The sequence below is a fragment of the Drosophila erecta genome, unplaced genomic scaffold (assembly GCF_003286155.1).
Source record: "Drosophila erecta strain 14021-0224.00,06,07 unplaced genomic scaffold, DereRS2 tig00000000-arrow-pilon, whole genome shotgun sequence".
Lineage (NCBI taxonomy): Eukaryota > Metazoa > Arthropoda > Insecta > Diptera > Drosophilidae > Drosophila > Drosophila erecta.
The window spans coordinates 13,306,694-13,327,746 of record NW_020825194.1 but is presented as its reverse complement, the minus strand read 5'-3'; the positions used below and the strand labels follow the sequence as shown (position 1 = coordinate 13,327,746).

The 21,053-nt window shown below is 42.8% G+C and overlaps 1 protein-coding gene across 3 annotated transcripts in view; it reads left to right on the top strand.

Moving 5' to 3' along the window:
• Positions 1 to 21,053, top strand: part of LOC6552022 (homeobox protein homothorax) — a 106,229-nt gene that overhangs the window by 15,722 nt on the left and 69,454 nt on the right. For 2 of the 3 annotated variants that reach the window (XM_001980632.3, XM_015154459.2), the window contains exons 4-6: positions 5,386 to 5,436; positions 7,559 to 7,609; positions 13,042 to 13,227. In XM_001980632.3, the coding sequence (XP_001980668.1) occupies positions 5,386 to 5,436; positions 7,559 to 7,609; positions 13,042 to 13,227 (288 nt within the window). Of the gene's footprint in view, positions 1 to 5,385; positions 5,437 to 7,558; positions 7,610 to 13,041; positions 13,228 to 15,185; positions 16,844 to 21,053 lie in introns of those variants that run through there. The other variant, XM_026976194.1, reaches the window with a different exon arrangement.

Here is a 21,053-nt window from a genome sequence, read left to right as displayed (position 1 = left end):
GAAAAGTAGCCGAGAAGTAGAGCCACCAATTCGAAATAGAGCCACAAATGATACCGAGATCAATATGAGTCTTGCCCTCTCACGAATATGGAAATGATTTTCCCAGCGCTCTCTCACAAAAAGAACATTTCACTCTTTCGCTGCGCCTTATTTATGTGGCGTTACTTATGGGGAAAATCCAACCCCAGCCGCCCCAGCCGCCCCAACCTCCCCCCGAAGCTAACCCAAAATGATTTATGAGCGCCGGCTCCCGAGACGAGATGTCTGCTAAACGTTCTCAATTAAAAAGCAAAGCACAACGAGCGGCTGCAAAGTGACAAATTGTGATACAATTGACAGGCGAACTTGTCAGCCAACAGCCAACAAGCAACAACCAACAACCATCAACCATCTTTCGCCGATAATGTGTGTATAAAAGATTTCTGATTATTTGCGCGATTATCAGCTAAAGACCGGATGTTTGGGCGCAGCGTAACAATTATCTCTGGCACTCGGCTACATTCCACTATTTTCAACTGCTTGCTGGTATTTTTGTATTTTTGTGTTTTTTGGTTCAGGTAAGCAGGGAAATCTCTTGGCCAATGCAAATATTGACATTGTCTCTGCAGAGCTCTTTCTTTATTTTCCTACCGTGTGTGCCAGTGCCTGTGTTTGCCCACAGCGAAAAGCGTTAGAAGTAGTGTATCTGAGCGGTAGCTGCCGCAGCGAGTTTGCCTTTGGGTCGTAAACTGAAGTATCTGAAGTGGAGTATCTCCCGCTCGCTTTTTCCTGGGGGGTGCGAGGTTGTGGGGCTATAAAAAGAAGCAGTTTGTGGGGGTCGTCGAGTCTCTGGTTTTGTTTCTAGTTGCTGCTTGTGTCACCTCAATTGCGGCTGTTTTACTACCGATATTGTGCGCCCATTATAAAGATATAGATATGGAACAACTACAACTATGACAACGCATTCGCCTCGCCCGTGTTGTTGGTCTATTTGTGTTTGTTGATGATGCCGGGTAAAAGTAATCAACGACATTAAACAAGTCCAACATCATCGTCATCGGCTAAGCAAATAAAGTTCTCTTGTTTTTTTTTTCGTTTTTCCTGCTGGATTTCGGTTTTGTATTACAACGAAATTATTGTTATTTCTATGAGTGGGCTGCGGCACAAGGCGGCGCGCAAAGCTTTTGAAGGGGGTTATTAAAATAGCACTTAGATATTTTGATTTGCAATTTTAGCTAGCATTTTCGATTGATACGTAATTTATGTTGCCACCATAGTTAGTTTTTAGATATTGCCAATGCGACTTGCCCCCACCATTAAGCCCCTGCATTTTGGCCATTGAGCAAGCTTTTAGGCACCTAAGCGTGGTTCCATTTCCCATTGTGTAGGTGTGAGAAACCCGATATGGTTTTGTCTCGATTCGAGTTGGGTCTAGTTTCATTTGATTTTTTCGCTGTTTGAGGTAAGTGCAATTTTGCAGTGACTGCGCAAAGATACATAGTTTTTCCTATGTTCTTGCGGTCACAGCTTTTGTTCAGGTCTAGACAAGATACTCATTTCCCCGATGGAGACCGAAACAATCTTTTAGCCCAGTTTATGAAAAATGTCCCATCTTCTTCGGCTGTTACTCCAATTTGGTTTGTTTTCCTCGGGGCCTCGGTAAAAATCTTGATAACAGATACTCGCACAGCGTCGCCAATCTGCTTCCCAAATACATATTTATATGGCTCTTGCTGTTTGTTTATAGTAATGTTGAAAGGGGCAGGGAAACCCGCATGCGGCTGGCGCCGTGGCACGCAACATGGAAATGAAAATAATAAAAGGTGGCTACGTGCTGCAATTTAGGCGCCTCGCTTTTCGTATCCCCCGCTGACTTTTGGCTCCGCAATTAGACCAACTAATAATAGGGCGGGATCCTCCGGCGATACTTCTGCCGTCTCAGTTGCAGTTCGAACTTTGAACTTTTCGGCTTGGGCTTACACCTAATTGATGGAAAATATTTATTAGCATATCGAACAAAATAAATTGTTATCGACGAGCCTGGTCAATTTGCAGAGATAAGAAGGCGGCCAAAGCTAATGCTTTTCGGCTGGGCCTTTCCCCGCTTTTTGTGCCTTTTGCAAATCTTTTTGTCCGGCCCTTTTACCTGGCATTGGGCCGTGTTATCACGGCTATCACTGTTATCACTGCACTCTTTTCTCAAGTGGGCCAGAGGCTCAATTGCGATCGACAGGCGGCTTCTGACGGCAGCGACGACTCCAAATGCTGGCTACTGTGCGCTGATTCCAAAAGTCGGCGGTGGTGGTGGTGCGGTGGTGCATAAATTGCTTTATGACCCAGTCGGGTGGTACGGGTCTAAACACTCTGGCTGGAAGTGGGGCTTTATGGCCACCAGCCACCAGCCACCACATTACTCAAGTGCCTGCAGACCAGCAACTATTGTATGCCCAAGCGGCCGTACTATTGTCCCTAGTACGGGCTATCTCCTCGCTGGCTCGGAATGATTTTACAGCCAAGCGACCTGGCCATAAAATCATACCCACCCTGTGTATTGGCATTATAAAACGAATATAGTCCGGTTCGGGTCGGGTCGGCTGGAATGAATGCGTTTATTTTGTGTCTTTTACGAACCCAGATTAGTTGCTCCGTTTTCGCTTTCCTCCTCGCGTCTCGCCTTTCCGATAATTGGCCGAGGAAATGTCTTGATTGAATCATAATTTGACCAGGTTCTATAGAGACGTATGGTATATATAGGCCTTATGACGGTGTATGATAGCACGTGGTTGATGAAATGGTACTGATTTCAAAATTCCCCCATAATCGCGCGCGCGGGAAATTTATGACCACCTACGCCAACTGAGTTTCGATTTTTTTTTATTTTACTTAAGATTTTTTTTTGTTTTATTTGTTTTTGTGTGTTGTATCTTTGGGGCCGGCGATTTGGAGACGCGACATTGTAAACCTTTTGCCGGTTGTATAATTGCATTTATTGGCATCATAAAAAAGGCGCTTTGAAGAGCAGTATCTAAACAGTAGTGATTTCTTTTCGTCCGTTGTCGCAAAAAATATGTGAAGTGAATAAATAAAAAATCAACAACGGAAAACAGAAATAGAAATTTATGAGGTGCTCATGTGAAACTGATTACGAATGGGGTTCGCTTTGGGCTCTCAGGTTCCGATTTTGCTTATTTTCTAGTTTCTATTTTTTTCTGTGGTTTTATTTTTGAGGCGCGTGACGATTTCCGCAATGACTCGATTTGAGACTGATTCGAAATAAAACTGAACTATAAATACAAAATTGTCAGCTGCAGACGCCCACGCAATGCAGCAGCAGCAGCAGCAGCAGCAGCATGTTGACAAAACTGTTTTTGGGGAAAAGTTGGGGAAAATCATTCCGTTTTTATCCCCATTTCCCATTTCATTTTCACGCCCCAACTGCCGAACGTATTGCGCGTATTTATAGACTTGTCTCATGCTGTGCATTTTAGTAGTTGCCCGCATGATTTATATATTTTTAAAATCATACCGTTCTCGTCTCTCATTTTCGGCGAAGAATAACTTCAATTAGGATGGACCGCGGATGTGTTCAAGGTTTTGGGGCAGCCATTTTTTTTTTTGCTTCAAAAACAAAAAAAGCCCAACCTCCGGTGGTAAAGTGCGTGCAATATAGGCCCGGCCAACATCTTTGGCCGACTGCTTTTCTGCTTTTCATATCAGTTAAAGCCAAAAGCGCGAGCCTGCATAGCGAAACCAGTTTGGCGAGTTCCCATTTTATCTGTATCTCCAGTGTGTGTGTGTGTGTGTGCAACACCACATCAGCCAACCAGCATTTGAAAATGCAACATAAAAGCCAACGGGCAACAACTTTTGCAAAATACCCAACACGCAACTTGACTCCCCGCATTTGCCCCTGCGCCGTGCCCCTTCAATTTTTCGATCGCGACTCTTCAATGGCCGTGCTTTGTGTTTGTTATTATTGTATGTAATGTGTAGTATGGCATGGCATGGTATGCTATGGTGTGGTACTCACAATGGGGCGTTTTTCTCATACGACCATTTCGTACAATGGTGTGGAAGTGCCCACATATCTAGATACAAGTCTTGCCAGTCTTTCCCGCCTCGCCGTCCGTGTGCAAAGTGTGTAATTATTAGCTGCACATGGCTCAGTTGATTTCAAATTGCCGTTACTGCCTTGGACAGCTGGAGTCGAACTCGGACGCGATTCTGTGTGGGTTTGTTGTATCTGGACGATCATAGTAGTCATAGTTGCAGGAGCTGTGGGAGACACAAAGCTTTTGTTAAGAACAGCTAGCTTCATAGCTGATTGGAGAATGTCTAACAGTATCCAAATGGCGTAGTGTGACCAAGCAAGGAATTCTATAATCAGTGTGGCCTTGCACCGCGCATGTTTGATTAATTGTGTTTACATTTTGAACATTGCCTTAATCCGCTCATTGGCAGTCCACAATGGGAGATCAGTAATGTCCGTAGCTCCTTTCAGGGTCATGTCTTTTATCACCGGAACAATGTAAAACCCAACCAGTGGACCTCCCGCCTGCAGGGCAACCTTGTTGCACATATGTAACTGGGTGGTCAGCGTGCAACAACTTTGCACAAAAACCCAAGTAACACTTACGCATGTGGACAAGGTCAGGTCCGTCGACCGTTATATAAGATATCGCAGCGGGTGTTTGTCGGCGATATCTGTTTATCTAACGACTGAAGACCCGAGCTCGTCTCGGCCATTTATTGTGGCTCAGTTCCGTGAGAGCCAACACACCAACGCCAAGCAGTTAAATCCAGCGAAGAGTCGCAGTTCGACAACGGATTTCAAATAATTCGCACAGCATTTTGATGACCTTCTCGGTCGGTCTGTGTGGCATTTTATCTAGCCAGATATTGCCTTTGTGATCTTTATCTAAGTGTGTGGTTTATTTTTATATCTCTGTGTGTTCGGGATTGCTATAAAAGCGAGAATCTCTTTTATGGTCACAGCGAGTCGCATCGTCACCTCTTTGGGCTCTGGGCTCTGGGGTCTGGGGTCTGGGGTCTGGTGTCTGGGTTTTTGGCTTTGGGTTCGTTGATGAGCTGATGAGCTGATGAGCACAAATGTTGCGTTTCCCATGCCCGCCGTGGAACCGATTTGCTTATGTTTGCTGTTGTAGTTTTATAATGTGTACAATATTTTGGTTTGGCATGAGCTTATCGGCCACCAGGCCATCATAAAATGGCAAAAAAGAACCAAATAAAAATAGCACAGCTGGCCACAGTCTGCAGTACAGAGGGGGAAAACCTGTGTATATATCGAAATATCACTTAAAATGGTTCTTGATTTAGATGAAATCATTTCTCATTGTGTAAACCTAACACCTACTAACCACGTCCTCTCACTCTCTCTCCTTGCAGATAAGATCACAGAAACCCTATTATACCGCAGATCCCGAAGTCGACTCACTGGTAAGTACGCAGAAAAAAAAAGAGAAAAAACGAAAAGCAAAGCTGGCAACAAAGTTGCACAGCCTCCTTAGCAGCAAGTTGCCAAAGCCAAAGATCATGGCTAGTTTTTTATTTCTTTCCCCCAGTGCTCTTGTGTGCGAGTGTGTGAGTGTGTGTGTGCATCACCTTGACCCAAAACAACGACGACAATTGAATAATTTTCTTTTATTTAGAATAAATCACTGCGAATTTAGCAAAAGCCACAGCCAACGAACGCAATTTATGAGCATTTGTTCGTCAGACCGAACTGAGTTGTTTAGTCATTTTATTGGACAGCGTTGCCATACTTTTCGCTCTTGCTATTTGCCCGCTCTCGGGGGATATAGAAGTCAGTCTCTGGGCGATATCGGGGCATATAGGCATGCATATAGGGGAGTCGAGCGACGAGCGAACCCATGCGAACGACAATATGAAGCAGAACGATTTAATGATGCATATGACATTTTTGCACTCTCTAAATGGGCTGCCTGCCTGCCAGCCAGCCTTGGGTGTGCAAAGAAAAAAATTTAAAAAGAAAAAATAAGTAAAAATGCAAAAAAAAGATGCAAAAGTAACAACAATGGAGCCAACGTCTTGGCTTTAGTGGAATATGCATTCGCGATCTTGGGCAGAAAAGGGGGGCTCGATCCAAGGCAAATGCCAGCAGCACAACCTTGACGATGATCATGATCGCCGCTCATGATGAGCTCAAATCTTCGAGGATCATTATTATTGTAGTTTGGGGGGAACGGAACGGAACTCATGCTAATCTGCCACAGGGCATCCGGATTTTGAACACTCCGATGGGCAGCGATGGGCAGCTCGTTGATGAGCAACAGCCAGAAGCAGTGGGGAACCGAACTGAGTCAGAGGCGTTGAGCTTGGGCAGATATAGAGTAGGGCTTACATCCAAATTCATTTAACAAATTTAGCTGCAAACATCCGTAAACATCCTCCAACCACCCAGGTTAGGAATAGGCCAGGGAAACAACCGCCTCAGCAGATCCTGATCCCTATATGTTGCTAAATCTTTTTCCTGGCATTCCTCAACCCGCAGAGTCATAACAATTTTTATGGCCATGAGTTTGGAAGTGCGGGAAACGTTGGGGGCCGAAAAGAGATCATTTCGGAGGCAGCAGCATCCAGCAGAATGTAAATCAAGACGGAAATGCCGCGTGCAAAAAGTGCAAAACGAGCCATGCAATTGCCTACCAGCTAAGCCAAAGTCGGATGATGGAAAAAATACAAAAAAAAAAAAAAAAAAAACAAAAAACCATATGGATGGTGTCTATATGTGCACGTACATATATATAGTTCAGAGAGCCGCGAGTCTGGCGGAGTATAAAGAGATTATGGGCAAAACTAATTTTAATTGGCGGCAGTCGTAAATGTGTCACTCACTTACCCACTCACTCACGGCGGAGTTTCCTCTGGTGGCCCTAATTTTATGCACTTACAGATTAGTTTATTAGTTGTAGTACAAAATCACTGAAAAACCCCCAGTTCCCACCGCGCCGCTTGCATATGTCCCTCGGCATAGATCGTCTTGGCCATGGCCGTGTGTCTATCTTTTGGCCCGCTCGCGTCTGCGTACTTTGGCCATAAATCATTTTGGCATGCCACTCTGTGGTTGCCACTCCCCCCGCGTGCTCCGCCCCCTTATCCGCTATCGTGTTTGAACATTTAAAAGTGCATTTAGTAACACTCACTTAAAGGAAGAGGCAGAAATAAAAGAAACCCCTTGCTATAAAAATGTTTATGGCATGTCTTGGGTTAAAATGGAATTCCTGGCTGCAGTAGCCGCAACAATAACCAAAACCAAACAGGCCACACAGCAGCAGTTAGCAGCATCGTAAAAATGTCAAATGTCAAACTGATGTTTTAATTAGCGGTCTGGGCACACCAGCAATCACTTCAATGCCTCTGTGTTTGTGTTTGTGTTTGTGTTTGTGAGTGTGAGTGTGCCAGGGTGTTTTGTATAACAAAATTAAAATGTTAATTTGCAGTCGCTATCGCGAATGATCCAAATCTCAGTTTCTCAGTTTCTTGTGACATGTTTATATTTTACCCTACTACATTGGAATTTCCTCTCCTCTTCTTTCAGATGGTGCAAGCAATACAAGTACTTCGGTTTCACCTTTTAGAATTAGAAAAAGTAAGTAACGACTTTCCAGTAATTTTTCTTACTCTAAGTATACCACTTAAGTCAGCTTAAACATTGCCATAGCTTCAATATCAAAGCCTATTTATGCAACCTCATCAGAGCGGGCAGAAAAAGCAGCATTTGTTTAGTCATTGCAATTAACTAAAAAAGCCAGAGTGGACTTGGCCGGGCCAAGTCGCAGTCGCCGGCAATCATTTATCAACGCCCCAAAAAGACCACCCAAAATGCTTAACCAGGAACCCACAAACCCACAAGCCCGGGAACCCAGGAACCCAGGACCCAAAAACACAGTCTCCAGCCGGCAGGCCCATAAATAAAAGCGGGTCCAAAACGCCGGGGCGAAAAAAGCAGGCAAATAGTTGCCAACGGGCGCGCATTTCAATTACCAACATTTGTGTTGACATTTTATTGAGCCATGTTGCAAAGGGGTGAAAGGGGCCAAGTGGCCAAGGGGACACATGTATAGTTGCCCAGCGGGCGGCCGCCTATCTATATATACTTGTATATATATATATGTATCTGTATCTGCACTTGGTCTAATACACTTGCAAAATGTCTAAATTAAAGGAGCCAGGCAGCAGCAAGAACGCAAAAAAATGCAGCTGAAAATTGAATTAATTGCCAATCAAAGTGAAATATTTGTTTGCGGGGCAGAAGGGGAAGCAGGATGTGGGCCTAGACCACAAATATTTGGCCAGCGGCAGGTGTTTTCTGTAGTTGGTTACAGTTTCGTGCGTAAGATAAAAAACAAAAGCGGACAAAAGGCAAATTCTTTACAAACAATGGAGTGCATTCAGGTTTCGGCATCTCTTTTGTTGTTGATACATGAGGTGTGATGACTGCAGGGACTTGCCCCCTCGATTTTCTAACACAATTCCTAGATAACGCAGTCACATTAATTATTTTCCCAAGTAAATTGAAAGGTTGGGGGAGGTTTTATTCCGAGAGGGTTCTGTGCCACAACACCTACTTGATTATTAGACACTTTATGGTCTAAATGGAAAAATTACAGGTTGCCTAATTCGTTTTAATTTCAAATAATATGCAAGCGGCTTCGGGTGCGTGTCTCCCAGTCTGTGACTTAATGGAAGTTGTTCCTCAAACGTGGTCGTAATTAATGCCGGCTAGCCCCTCTTTTCTGTATTTTGTTGTATTTCATTTGTTGTATCTGCTGTATCTGCTGTATTTTGTTGCTGCTGCTGTGCTGAGAAAATTAATTAGGCAAATGCGCAACGAAGCGTGGAGCGAACCTAAACCTAAACCGAAACCGAAACTGAAACCGAAACTCAGAGCCGGTGTCGGTGCCGGAGTTTGAGCCACTGAGGCTGAGGCTAAGCCGGCCAGAAAACCCGTCCGAAAGTCGCTCTTCACTCGTTTTTCAATTAAGTCTTAAGTAAGAAATTATGCAAAACATTCTACACGAACCGAAAAAAGACCGAAGCAGAACAAGGCGAAACGCTCAGGGAATATATAGTGAAGTGGAGTGGAGTGGAGAGGAGAGGGGCTGGCACATCATTAACGGCGATTGTTTAAAATCCGAGGAACATGGATACTATCGATTTAGAAGTCAGACAGAAATCTGAATACGTTTTTAAGATTGAGCACTTGACGGATGCAAGATCGCTGGCCCTGCACTTGACCCAAAGTCGTTTGCCGTGGAATGCAGCATCTGGCGGCCTCTTTTTGCGGCGAGGGCTTAGACCATGGCTATATGGGCTAATGACGGCGAAAAGGAATCGAACGAAGCAGAGTCAATCAAGGTGCAATTAGTGGCTAATCACCAAACGCTTTCTAAGCCCGCGAAAGCAAGCAAAAGCACACAACTAGTGCAGTAAGCCAAGTTAGTCAGTCAGTTGGCCAGCTGCAATTTGTGGCACCCTGTATAGACAACAGTGCAACAGTACAACAGTACAACAGTACGACAGTGCAGAAAAACAAAACTAAAACAGCCACGATCTTTATCAACATCACAGCAGCGGCCGAGACCACGACAGGTTTTTGTTTTGTCATTTGTCACTCACACAGCTTGCGACACACACGACAACAAGAGCAACAAAGAACTGTAGCAACTTGTACTGAAAAACGTCAAATCGAAATCGAACCGTAAAAATCGAGCATAAAAAGCACACTCATTTATATGCAGCCAACAAAATGCAGCGGTCGATTTTTTGGTGTATAAAATAAATATATAAATGCAGAGAACAAAACGACAGAAAAAGCACAGCCACAATGAAATACAAAATATACTTAAATAAAATGTGCGGGTTGACTTGCAAAAAGTACAGAAAAACATACAACATCTATATGGGAGCGAGTAAATGTATCTGTATCTGTGCATATTTGTTGCCGCTGCTGAAAACAATAAAAACAACAGCAGCGAACAGAATCAGTTAAAAAGACGTTTTCAAGACTTGTGTCTGTCAAAAACTGGTTTGGCAGTCTCAGTTGCTCAGTGTCTCAGTGTCTCAGTTTCTCAGTTTCTCAGTCAGAAGCTCCAGGCTTTGGGGCCCCAGTCCACAGTACCCAGTACCCAGTCTCCAGCTTTTTAGCTCCCCACAGCACACGGACAATTCTCGTCACAGAGTCACACGCAAAAAAACAAAATAAAATACAGAGAAAAAATCAAGCAGGCAGGCATTGCAATTGACAAACGGACAAACGGACAGTGGGACGGTGGGACAAAGCGACTGATGGACGGATGGACAGTGGGACAAAAAGACGGGGACACAACACGTTGGGTCAGTTGCACACGCTTCTCCGCCAGCGGGGGGCACGGGCATCGTATCGGATCGGGGAATCGGAATCGGAATCGGAATCGCTTGGGCTAAAGCGGCATGGGGCATAACAGAACCCGCAACAGCAACAGCAACAGCAACAACACCGCCAGCAGCAACGATTTGGGGCCTTGTTTTGATGGCTTGGCCAAGATCGCCTCGGGATCTCTCGCTCAGAAACACCAGCAACATCACCATCGACAGCTGTGTGCTTTTGGCTTTGGCGATGATGCAAGCCGAGGGTCTTCGAGCACTTTTTTGGCTCTGAAAAATATAGCACAATCCCAACTCAGATGCGAGCAAAGTGGGGGCGACATGTCATGCGGGGCAAGGGAGGTTCGGTCTTAAAGAGCAAGGCTGATAAGCTATTATGGCCACTTATGCAATACGTACTGCAATTAATTGCACTGCATTTAAATGTCAGAGAGAGCACAGTAAACTTGTTAGACAGACTGTGTTCAGGCTATCTATGAGCGGAAATCGAGAATTACCACTGCGCAGATTGGAGCGATTTGCATCGAGATTAGAGCGGAGGAAGCTGCCAGGGCGGTGAGGAGCTGAACGGGCGGAAAAGCCGATGTGGCTGCCGTGAAAAGTTCTGCTTAGCAGGATGTACAAATGAGCGTCAGCATTTACAAGCAACGCCCTCTGGTTGCTGCAACTGCACTAGTCGCCCTTGCTGCTCGTGGGGCCACCCAATGTGCAACAGCAGCAGCAGCAATGTGCAGCAGCAACATGGGGCCACTGGCAGTCATAAATATCGCAATGGGCCGCTCGAAAATGTCACATACAATGCTGACAAATTAATCAAAACTTATCAGCCAGCCGGCATCGAAACTCCGCCAGTCTCCGAAGGGCCCCAACTTGCAACAGCGGCAACAGCGGCAGCAGCATCGCATAAACATATCAATTTGGTGGGCGCCCTCATGTTGCATGTGCATGAGCGGCAACATGTTGCTGGCGCGCTAATTGCACGCCTTATGGATATTGTTATGGTCACTTTGACAGCTACAAGTGCAACCATAAGACCGCCACGAGTCGCGGCTGCTCCGCCTGCAACATGTTGCCGCTGCTGGGGCAGCTTATCAGCGGCGGCGACAAATTTGACATTGTCCTGTCATAAACCAGTTGCCGGCAGGCCCGTTGCTCTTTTTATCATATTTTTGCCATTTTTGTTGCTGTTCTTTTTTCCTTTTTGGCCTTTGCGTATATTTTTTCGGTGACAATAACATTGAAAGCAGCCTGCAAACGAGTTTGGCCAGTTTGGGCAATGGGCAACAAGTTAATAGCCTGGCGGTTGCAGCTTTTGCAGGCCAAAAAACGAACAGAAAAGAAGCGGCAGCGCAGCAGCAGCAACAACAAACAATTTGCATAAGCAACGCGCACTTTTTCGTAAATTAAATGCCTGGCCCGGTTAAATGGAGCACCCTGTTGTTGCCAGTGTTGCAGTTGTTGCAGTTGTTGCTGCTGTGTCTGCCAGCCATGGCCCAGTGCAATTAATTTCTTTTTAGCCGTGGCGGCGGCTGCATTCCTCTCTTTGTTGCTGCATATTTGCATACGAGTATATGCCTGACTCACACTCACTTTGGCCTTATCGCATTTGTTTTATCACACACACACAACACAACACTCGCAGCAACAGCAGCAGCAACAACAGGGCCTTAAAAACGCATTCTGTTTGGGCCAAGTCTTCACGGGCCTTTTGCCTTTTGCCTTTTACCTCTTTCCCGCCGACGATGACGCCAGCGATCCTCCATCCTCTACTCCATGTTGCTAATGCGAGTGTTGCACGTGCTGCTGTCTCATGTTGCTGCTCGGTCTTGGCCCGGCTGCTTATTTGGCTGAAAGTGTGCCCCGGGGCTAAGCTGCCTGCCTCGTCTCGTTCGGCTGGTTGGCTGGCTGGCTGGCTGGCTGGCTGGCCACTTCCTTTTCGGCCAGTGCATTATTTCGTACCTCTATGCATATTTATGGGCCTTGGTTAGGAGCTAAAGCCGCTGCCTCAGCCATTTTTGAGTGCCATCATCATGTTCACGGGCCTGGGCGATGGAGTCCGAGTTTGCAGGTAACGCATCAAAAGCAATTTGCATGCCATTTGCTGGGGATTGGTGAGGGGCAGGGGCAGGGGGAGTGGCAGATCGGCCAAGCGGGATGAGCAGGTTTCTGGTTGGGGCAAGAATGCGATGGCGCTTAGTGTATGGCAATGTTTAAGCTGGCTTCCAGTGTAGATATAAGCAATGAGTGAAAACTAAATATCAGCGATACCCTACATGCAATATTTACTTGTCACTGCGTTCTGAATGCATTAAAATACCTACTACTGTACAAAAGACGTGTATGTAATGTACAAATGTACTTTCAAAATCGATGCATAAAATACAACATATACAATTGGCTGCATGTCCATCGTCTAATGTGCTTTCGTTACTATTTTAAATGTTCTTCGTACATAGCATAAGCCTCCCCTCTAGATATAAGCCCCCTTTGAAACATAGCACACCGTCTGATGTTTTCAGAGCACCCCGTTTAGAAAAGAGCCCCCTTTAATGCACCCCGCCCGCCCCTGAAGAAAACGACTCAAAACTGATGATCTCTTCTCTCTCTCTTCTCTACCACCTTCTCTGCCTTTTTCGCGGGGTTGTCTCGTTGCAGGTACACGAGTTATGCGATAACTTCTGTCATCGGTATATATCGTGTTTAAAGGGTAAAATGCCAATAGATTTAGTGATCGACGAACGGGACACCACCAAACCACCGGAGTTGGGATCGGCGAACGGAGAAGGGCGCAGCAACGCCGACTCCACATCGCACACCGATGGAGCTAGTACACCAGACGTTGTGAGTACCCCCTTCGCGGGAGCACATGGTCCTATATTGGCGAGCTACAATGCGGTGGTGCACCCATGTTCGTAGTACGATAACGACCTTCTTGCAAAAACGAAGCGGGTGCTCACAATGCCCTGGGATTAAATGAATCAATAATAATAATTGCGATCAATCAATACGAAATGCCAATCGAGCGAATAACCGAGCGATGACCACAAAAAAAAAAAAGAAAAAAGAAAAGAAAGTAAAGAAATGAATGTTGCTGCACACTGTTCAAGCAAATTAAGTAAAATTAATTCACTTTGTGCGAAAACAAACATAATATTAATATTGATGAATTCAAATCCAAATCCGAACGCAGAAGAAGTTGTACGTCATTATGAACACACACAAAACACCCACACACACACATTGTAAATTAGTCAGAATCAGCAAAAGCAAACAAAAAGAAAACAAAAAAAAACAAAAAGCGAAGAAAGCTCCACACAAAAAATACTACACACTCAAAACACAAAAATATATTAATAAATTCAGAAATATACAGAATCAAGCGAAAAGGAGAGCAGAGGAATTTCCTAGCCGGAGCAGCAGCAGCAACATCGACGGCAGCATGCAACATGCAACATGCAACATGCGGCAGCAACATCGCCGGCCAGCAGCAGCAGCCGAGGACAGTAACCGACATGAGTGACTAACCAGCGACAAACGAGCTTCCAAGAGGCTTCGGCCACAATCCGAACCGAAAAACACAACGAAAAACGAACCGACTCCACGAACGACCAAACCGAACTGCGAACCACGAACCACGAGTGTATCTCGCGGATGCGGATGCGGATGCGGATACCCATTAATGTTGCTATCGCTGCCACGGCCAGAATTTGTTTGCTCTCCTCTGTGTACAGTAAATGCCATAAATATAAGTTCCGAAAAGCACTGCGGACAGCCGTGGCCAGGGCCGAAGTGACTACACTTTTGCCTGCCCCGCGCGCCTTCCCAGTTCATCTCACGCCCTCTCAACAAACAGAAAACAGAAAACAGAAAACACGTAAACACAACAAACATCAGTTTATATATCTCAAGCAGATTGTAAATGATAAAGATAAACAATACGAAACAAACGCAACTGAGCAACAATAATTAGAGCAACAAACAATTTCGCTTAATTTGTAAAAAGTACCAACAACTAAAGAAACAAGAAAGCCAGATAAGAAATGCATAAAGTAACTGAGAAGAACTAAATTACAATGAACCATGTTCCAGAACTTCGTTTTTGCAAGAGGCCCATATAGCTCGCCAATATATTATTAATTATTATTAACAAAAAACCCAACACTCACACACACCATTAACCAACTATTTTTGATTATTTTTCTTTACTTAACCCACACTGAACACCCTCAAAAAAAAAAAAAAATCAAAAAACTACCAACCAACACGAATTGAAGTAATGAACTTATATTATGAGAAAGTTTACTAACCCCAAAACTAACCAATTTTTAACAATTTTACATATGCACATAACTCTATATAGAGTTCTATATAGAAACTATATATAAATACCCACAAATACGCATATATTACATATGTATACTGATATGATATGATATACGAGAGCTGGCCTGACTTTTCTGCCCTGATCCTCATCGGGTACAGTCAGTTAGACAGTTAGCCAGTTAGCCAGTGGGATCGATGGGCTCGCTCATCGGTTTTAGAGTTTGTAAACTTGTAAATACTTGACATCCCCCGTCCCTCCTCTCTGAACAATAACAGCAACAACAAGCAGACACTGACATAGCCAAAAACAAAAACAAAAGCTAAACTATAAAATACAGAAAACAGAAAACAGATAAACAAAAACACCAGACACACAGAGTATACGAGTATACCCCAACATTTCTAAAATCTCTCTCTATCTATATTACGAAAATTCTTACGTAAATCTGTGCCAATTACTTGGAAAATGATCACAGCCCAGCACCCAAGACTTTTCACCGCTGGAGGAGACCTATGCCAGTTATCGCATCAAACACGAGGCGGACTTTTAGTCCACCTCCCCCCCTCGACTTTTCCCCCTCGACCCCCTCAGCAGTTCTCCATGAATATACTGAAAATCGATCTAATATAGAGATAACGCTTAGCCATGTAGTTTGTAACTAAAGTCAAGTCTAGGCTGCGCTTAAAGAATTCACTCGCAAGTAAAAGAGAGAGGAGCAAACGCTAAAAGTATAGTTAATTCCTAGAAACTTCTAAACATATTTTCTATGCTTAGTTTTCAATTTTTTTTTGTCTATATGTTTTCGGGAATTTTTCACTTTAGCAAACGTGTATACGATTTTTCAAAAACAAAACGTCCTTTTCGCTCCTCGTGTTTTACAACACTGGAGCGAACTTGCCAAATAATAAATAATCGCAAAAAAAGAAAAAAGAAAAAACTAAATGAGAATATTAACTATTTTCGTTGATCTTTTTTGTTTAACTCTCAACATGCAACGCATATACGTAAAAAGAGATACCAGAAAAGAAACCCCAACCTGAGTTCAAATGCAAAGTATACGAATAAAACTTTATTGTTTATTAAATAAAATTGAAATCGAAACAAAAACAAAATAAGAACTTAAAGTTAATTTAATTAATTGAGGATTGCAATGCGCCTATACGAACGACATTTTAAATGAGCCGATACCCTTCAAGAACAATGATATACGTAAATCAACAGCAACAACTAAAAACTAAACAAACTTTAAGCATTTACTAAAGCAAATCGAAAACTACGCGATACTACTATTATAAAATAAACATAAAAGGAGAAAGCTAATGTAATTTAATTGAATTAGAGAGCCGTGGCGAAACTTAGAGGTCCCACGCTCTCCTCTCCCCCCATTGTATACTATAGCGTACGTTATATAGTTCTTAGTCAGGCCCCAAAATCCCCAAAACCCCTGAAATCCCCAATTCGTCCACTTAGGAGTTGTATGCTAGGCGAACACCCAAGTTTGCAATCGAAACTCAAGATACGAAAATCGTTAGCAGCAAACCCCCTTCTAGCTACCAAAACCAACCAACAAAACACTTTCTACTGCTAATTTCTACTACTATTTTGAGTTGTAGACCTACTAAACCAACAAACTACAAAAAATGTACTTAAATCGAACTGCGAACAGTCGATCGCAGTTCCTCAGCTATATGGGCAGTCATTTGTATACTTAGCTATAGTCGAACCGATTCCCAGCGGTTTATTATAGCCAACTTACTAAAAACCAACAACAACGTGAAAAGCTTTTGTACTATTTTTTCAAAACTACAAAACGAAAACCACTTGCAAAACTATAAAGAAATTTGCAACAAAAAAAAAATAAAATTAGTTGTTGTACTTTGTCTCAAACCCAGAAAAAAACAAAAACTTGTATGTAAGAAACTAAAATTAAACTTGAAAGATCGCTGTAATTATGTAATAATTTTTCTGTTAGCATAATTCGCCGCTTTTTAGTTAAAAACAAATCAAAACACTGTTGCAAAAAAGGAGAGAAAATACGAAGATGAACACTTTGTTTCCTATGAGTTTAGTGTGAGCTTTTTGCATTTCGTTAAATATTATTTTTAATGATTTTTGTATTAAATGTTTTGCTACCAAAAAAATACAAAAATGAAAAAAAGAAGCAAAATTTTTATTGTTGCATTGTAAAAATAAACTAAAAATACAAACACAAATACTGAAACTGAAATACGTAATTGCTTTAGGTGATATTTTATAAAAATATAACACAAGTAAAAATAATAATAAAGAACTAAGATTAAAAAATGATGCAAAATATATACGTAATATGTTTTAAAAATCGAAAGAAGGCGCTTTTTTGCTTTTCACTATTTTTAAAATATAAAATAAATAAATAAATTAACCATAATTTGAGCATACATTTTTTAATACCTATTATTATTATTATTGTTTTTACAACTGAAACGTTTTATTTAGTTTTTAGCAAAATTGTAAAATGAAAGTAAATGTTAAAAGAAATGGAGAAATGGAGGAGAGAAAACGCAATCAAAAATTGAGAGAAAAGAGAAAAGTAAAATAAAAATCCAACACAAAACAACCAGCAACTTCTATACGATATACGAATACATTTTAATGTAATATTTTTAATTATTTATATGTATACTAATAATATAATTAAAACAAGGAGAAACAAAAACACAGAAGAATTAAGTAAAAACAAAAACTACAGAGTAAAGTTTAAAGAGTTAGCCAATAAATATATGAAACAAACGAAGAAACAAAAACAACAAAAAAACCAAAATATATTTGAAAAGTATAAAACAAAATGAAATCGATTTTTTTCTGGCCACCCTAGTTATAAGCAAGCATGGATTTTAGGACTTCTCCCTGAATCGAACTGGGAGTATTAGGATGCAATTGAAGACCACCATTCAGGATATTCGGCCGATGAAACCAAAGAAGGATGACTTTTAAAACGGATTCGACATTTTTCAGTTCTTTCAGCTGGATTTTTCAGATCACCTGAATGCGGACGGATTTCAAGATGGATATATATCTATAGCTTAGGAACTTCTTCTACTTTTCAGCCGCGTTTGGATACGTTTCCTTGGTTCCACAGATCTTTGGCTGCTAGTGCAGTATTTCCGTCTTTTGGTGTTCAGGAAAATCGGATCGGAATTTTCGATTATCGGTTTTTGAAATGACCTCAAGAGAGCTGTACTCACTTGCTGCCATTGCTCATGAACCTTTTATAAATAGGTACCTAACATACTAAGGCTTTTGTGACTTTCAACGCAGCTTAGGGCCCTTTTAGAACATATTTTCGCAATCTCCTTAATACTTATAACTCACTATATTACTTCCAACATAATGACCATTATATTATGAGCAATTACTTTTTGAGACACATCTGTAAAACCTACTTTCTTCCAAAGTGCAAACGAGCTCTTCAGATATTTTCACCCTGCTCAGGAACTGGAAACTGGACATACTCCATACTTCTGGCTCCTGTTCCATTAACAGCGGGTGTAAGTTGAGAGGAGCTCGGCTCGTATTACTCAAAACCCAGTCGAAGGACTAAACCAGGCGGCACGTGTAAGCCGCTTAAAGTGCAGAGGGAGGTTTTCGATCCAGAATATTGGGGGTGCTGCCAGGGATCACTGGCTAAGTGCGCCAGATCTCAGGAACTCTGAAATTCGAGCAGTGAACCCAAACCCAACCCAACCCAACCCGATCGTATCGTATCGTATCGTATGGTATCGTATGGGACAGCTGCCACGCGGGGAAAGAACGTGTGTGAAACACCTTAAATGACTCTTTTTTTTCGGCCTGGCTTTATTCCCTGTTTTTTGTTTTTTTTGGGTGCGTGTTAGATGAGTTCGTTCGCTTAATGGTGGCTACATGTAATTTGGCATTTTGCGTGATTGCCCTGGGCGTGTTTCTGGGCTCTTCAAAGTCAAACCAATTCAAAAGGAATTTCCACCGAAGAAAATGCTCTTTCGTGTGGCTTGAGTTTTGTATTAATTTCTCGAGCAACGCCCCAAAACAAACGCAAACAATTTTCCAAGCAGCGCGCGAAGTAACCTATAATTTTAGAGACATTAAGACAATCCATTCCCTTTCCCAAAACTGCCCAACTGGTTTTGAAATCGAAGACCAAGCCTGAACCAAACTCTCACAAAAACGAGTACGAGAAATACGTGGCAAAGGATCGAAGACTTTGGGGCTTTGGTTTTGGCTTTGGCTCATTAGCGGCACTCTCACCCGAAGACTTTTGTGCCGAAATACGAGTTAGCCAAAAGGATTTCTTTCTTATAATTTGCTTTTATGCGGTTTTTTTGTTTTTTGCTTTTTTGTTGTGTGTTTGTTTTTCACTCTTGCGGCTTTTGGCGTCGTCATACTGTCTGCGTTTTGTGGCACAAACGAAACCGCAGAGCAGACTTGTCCCGAAATTTGTGCATTCATTTGTGAAACAAAGAGGGACCATCGCCAAGTCCAAGGCAACAATTAATAAGCCAACAGGCCGCAAAAGCCCTACAAATGCCCAAAAAGTCCAGAAAGCTTGATCGCCTTTTTTGGGGGAAACGAGTTCCGAAATACCCCTGTGTTGCATATAGAATGCATGTTCCTAATGAGTTTATTAGGACAAATTGCCTAAATTAAAATCACATTATATATGATGCATTACGTAAGCACAGTTTGGCGCAACTTCCAGGCGACTGCCGTGCTAATACACTCCCCAAAATACAGGGTACTCGGCGAAACCCAAAGTCATGTGCGCCTGACGACTTCGCCTTGTGATCCGTCGATCTTTTGTTATTATGTATGAAGTGTCGCGTTGGCAGGAATTTCTCCATCGCACAACCAACAAAAGCAACAAGGGCAACAACAGCAGACGATCCACAGACGGTTTTTTGGGTGGCGGGGGGTGGCAGGGGGTGACCGCAAAAATGTCATCACTGCTAATGTTTCAATGCAGTTGCCACAAGATTTCGTCTGCGGCTGATCTGATGTTCGTCTTTCTTGCGCTCGATTTTTTGTTAGCTTTCAGCAGCAAATTTTTTGATCAGTATTTGGTTTTGCCAGGGGAATTGCACGTACTGAAAGCGTTGAATGCGATACCTTTTGGGTCACCAAAATCTCTGGGCGGCGTGAAAAGACATGCCAAACTGACGGCTCTGCCATTCTGTAGGCATTCGAAGGGAAAGAAGATTAAATCCTAATGAAAACTTTTGCCACAAAGTTAACTCCTAGTCGTAAACATTTTATAGAACATCCCTTTGCCATTTAACTGTTTTGCTCGATTCCAGGAAATCGTAGAGGCTGGGCAAAAAACATTTTTGAAATCTTAATGAAATTTCGCTGCTCAAGTGTTGCCTTCAAAGGACGGCGGCCGACAGGAGGAATACTCTACCTGATTGTGTCAACCCTTTTTTTGGCCCTGTTGCTTACGTTTTGGCCATGATCGAGGGAGGGGCGGTGTGGTGCCGGCCGAAAAGTATCAATTCAATGGAAATTTATGCCGTAAAAATGCCACAAGACAAGCCAGCTACAAAAACACACACTCTTTGTCTTGGACTAAAGCATTTTTTCCAATGAACACACAGTTTCGGTTTCATTTTTTACGTTTTCGGCTTTGTGAAATATTTTTGCACCGAGCTCCTCTATCTCTTGGCCATTCAACTAAGCTGCAAATCGGTTTAAGAGCTTAGCGAAAAGGCGAGGGAAATTATACAAAGTCCGTTGGACGGTTTACTTTTGTGTCATTAGGCAAATGCAGCACCTCTCCCAGGCTTTAACCTTCTTTTTTTGTATTTTTGTATTTTTGTATTTTTGTATTTTTTTTGCCTTACCCACCTGAGGGAAGGAAGCCCTATGTGGGAGCTCAGCTCAGCTCTGAACAATTACCATTAATTACCCGGCGTATTCGCTGCACTTGGCACCGCAAATAACGCCACTGAAGTCCACTCGAATATCAAAGGAAAGAGCAGGACAATTTACGCTTGTTTTAAACTCGATTAGTCAGCAGTTGATCCTATCATCGGATCACACCCTCTCCCCTCCTCCCCCGATCCCTTTTGACCCCATTGAGTGCTTTTCAATTACCAACACGCAACTGACCACAGAGAAAATATAAGAACGGGGGCCCTTAAGTCCGCTTAGCCCGTATTGACCACTTGTAAAGTGTAATCGAATCCAGCTTGAAGGGCATCTATTTCCTATGATTCAAATATCAAAAAGGGCAGCCACTGACCGCTGCTAATTGAATTTGGCTCGAGTCTCTTAACCCTTTTCGCCAGCTCCTTCAACATTTGCTTTTGCACAGGCAAACATGCTGCTGATT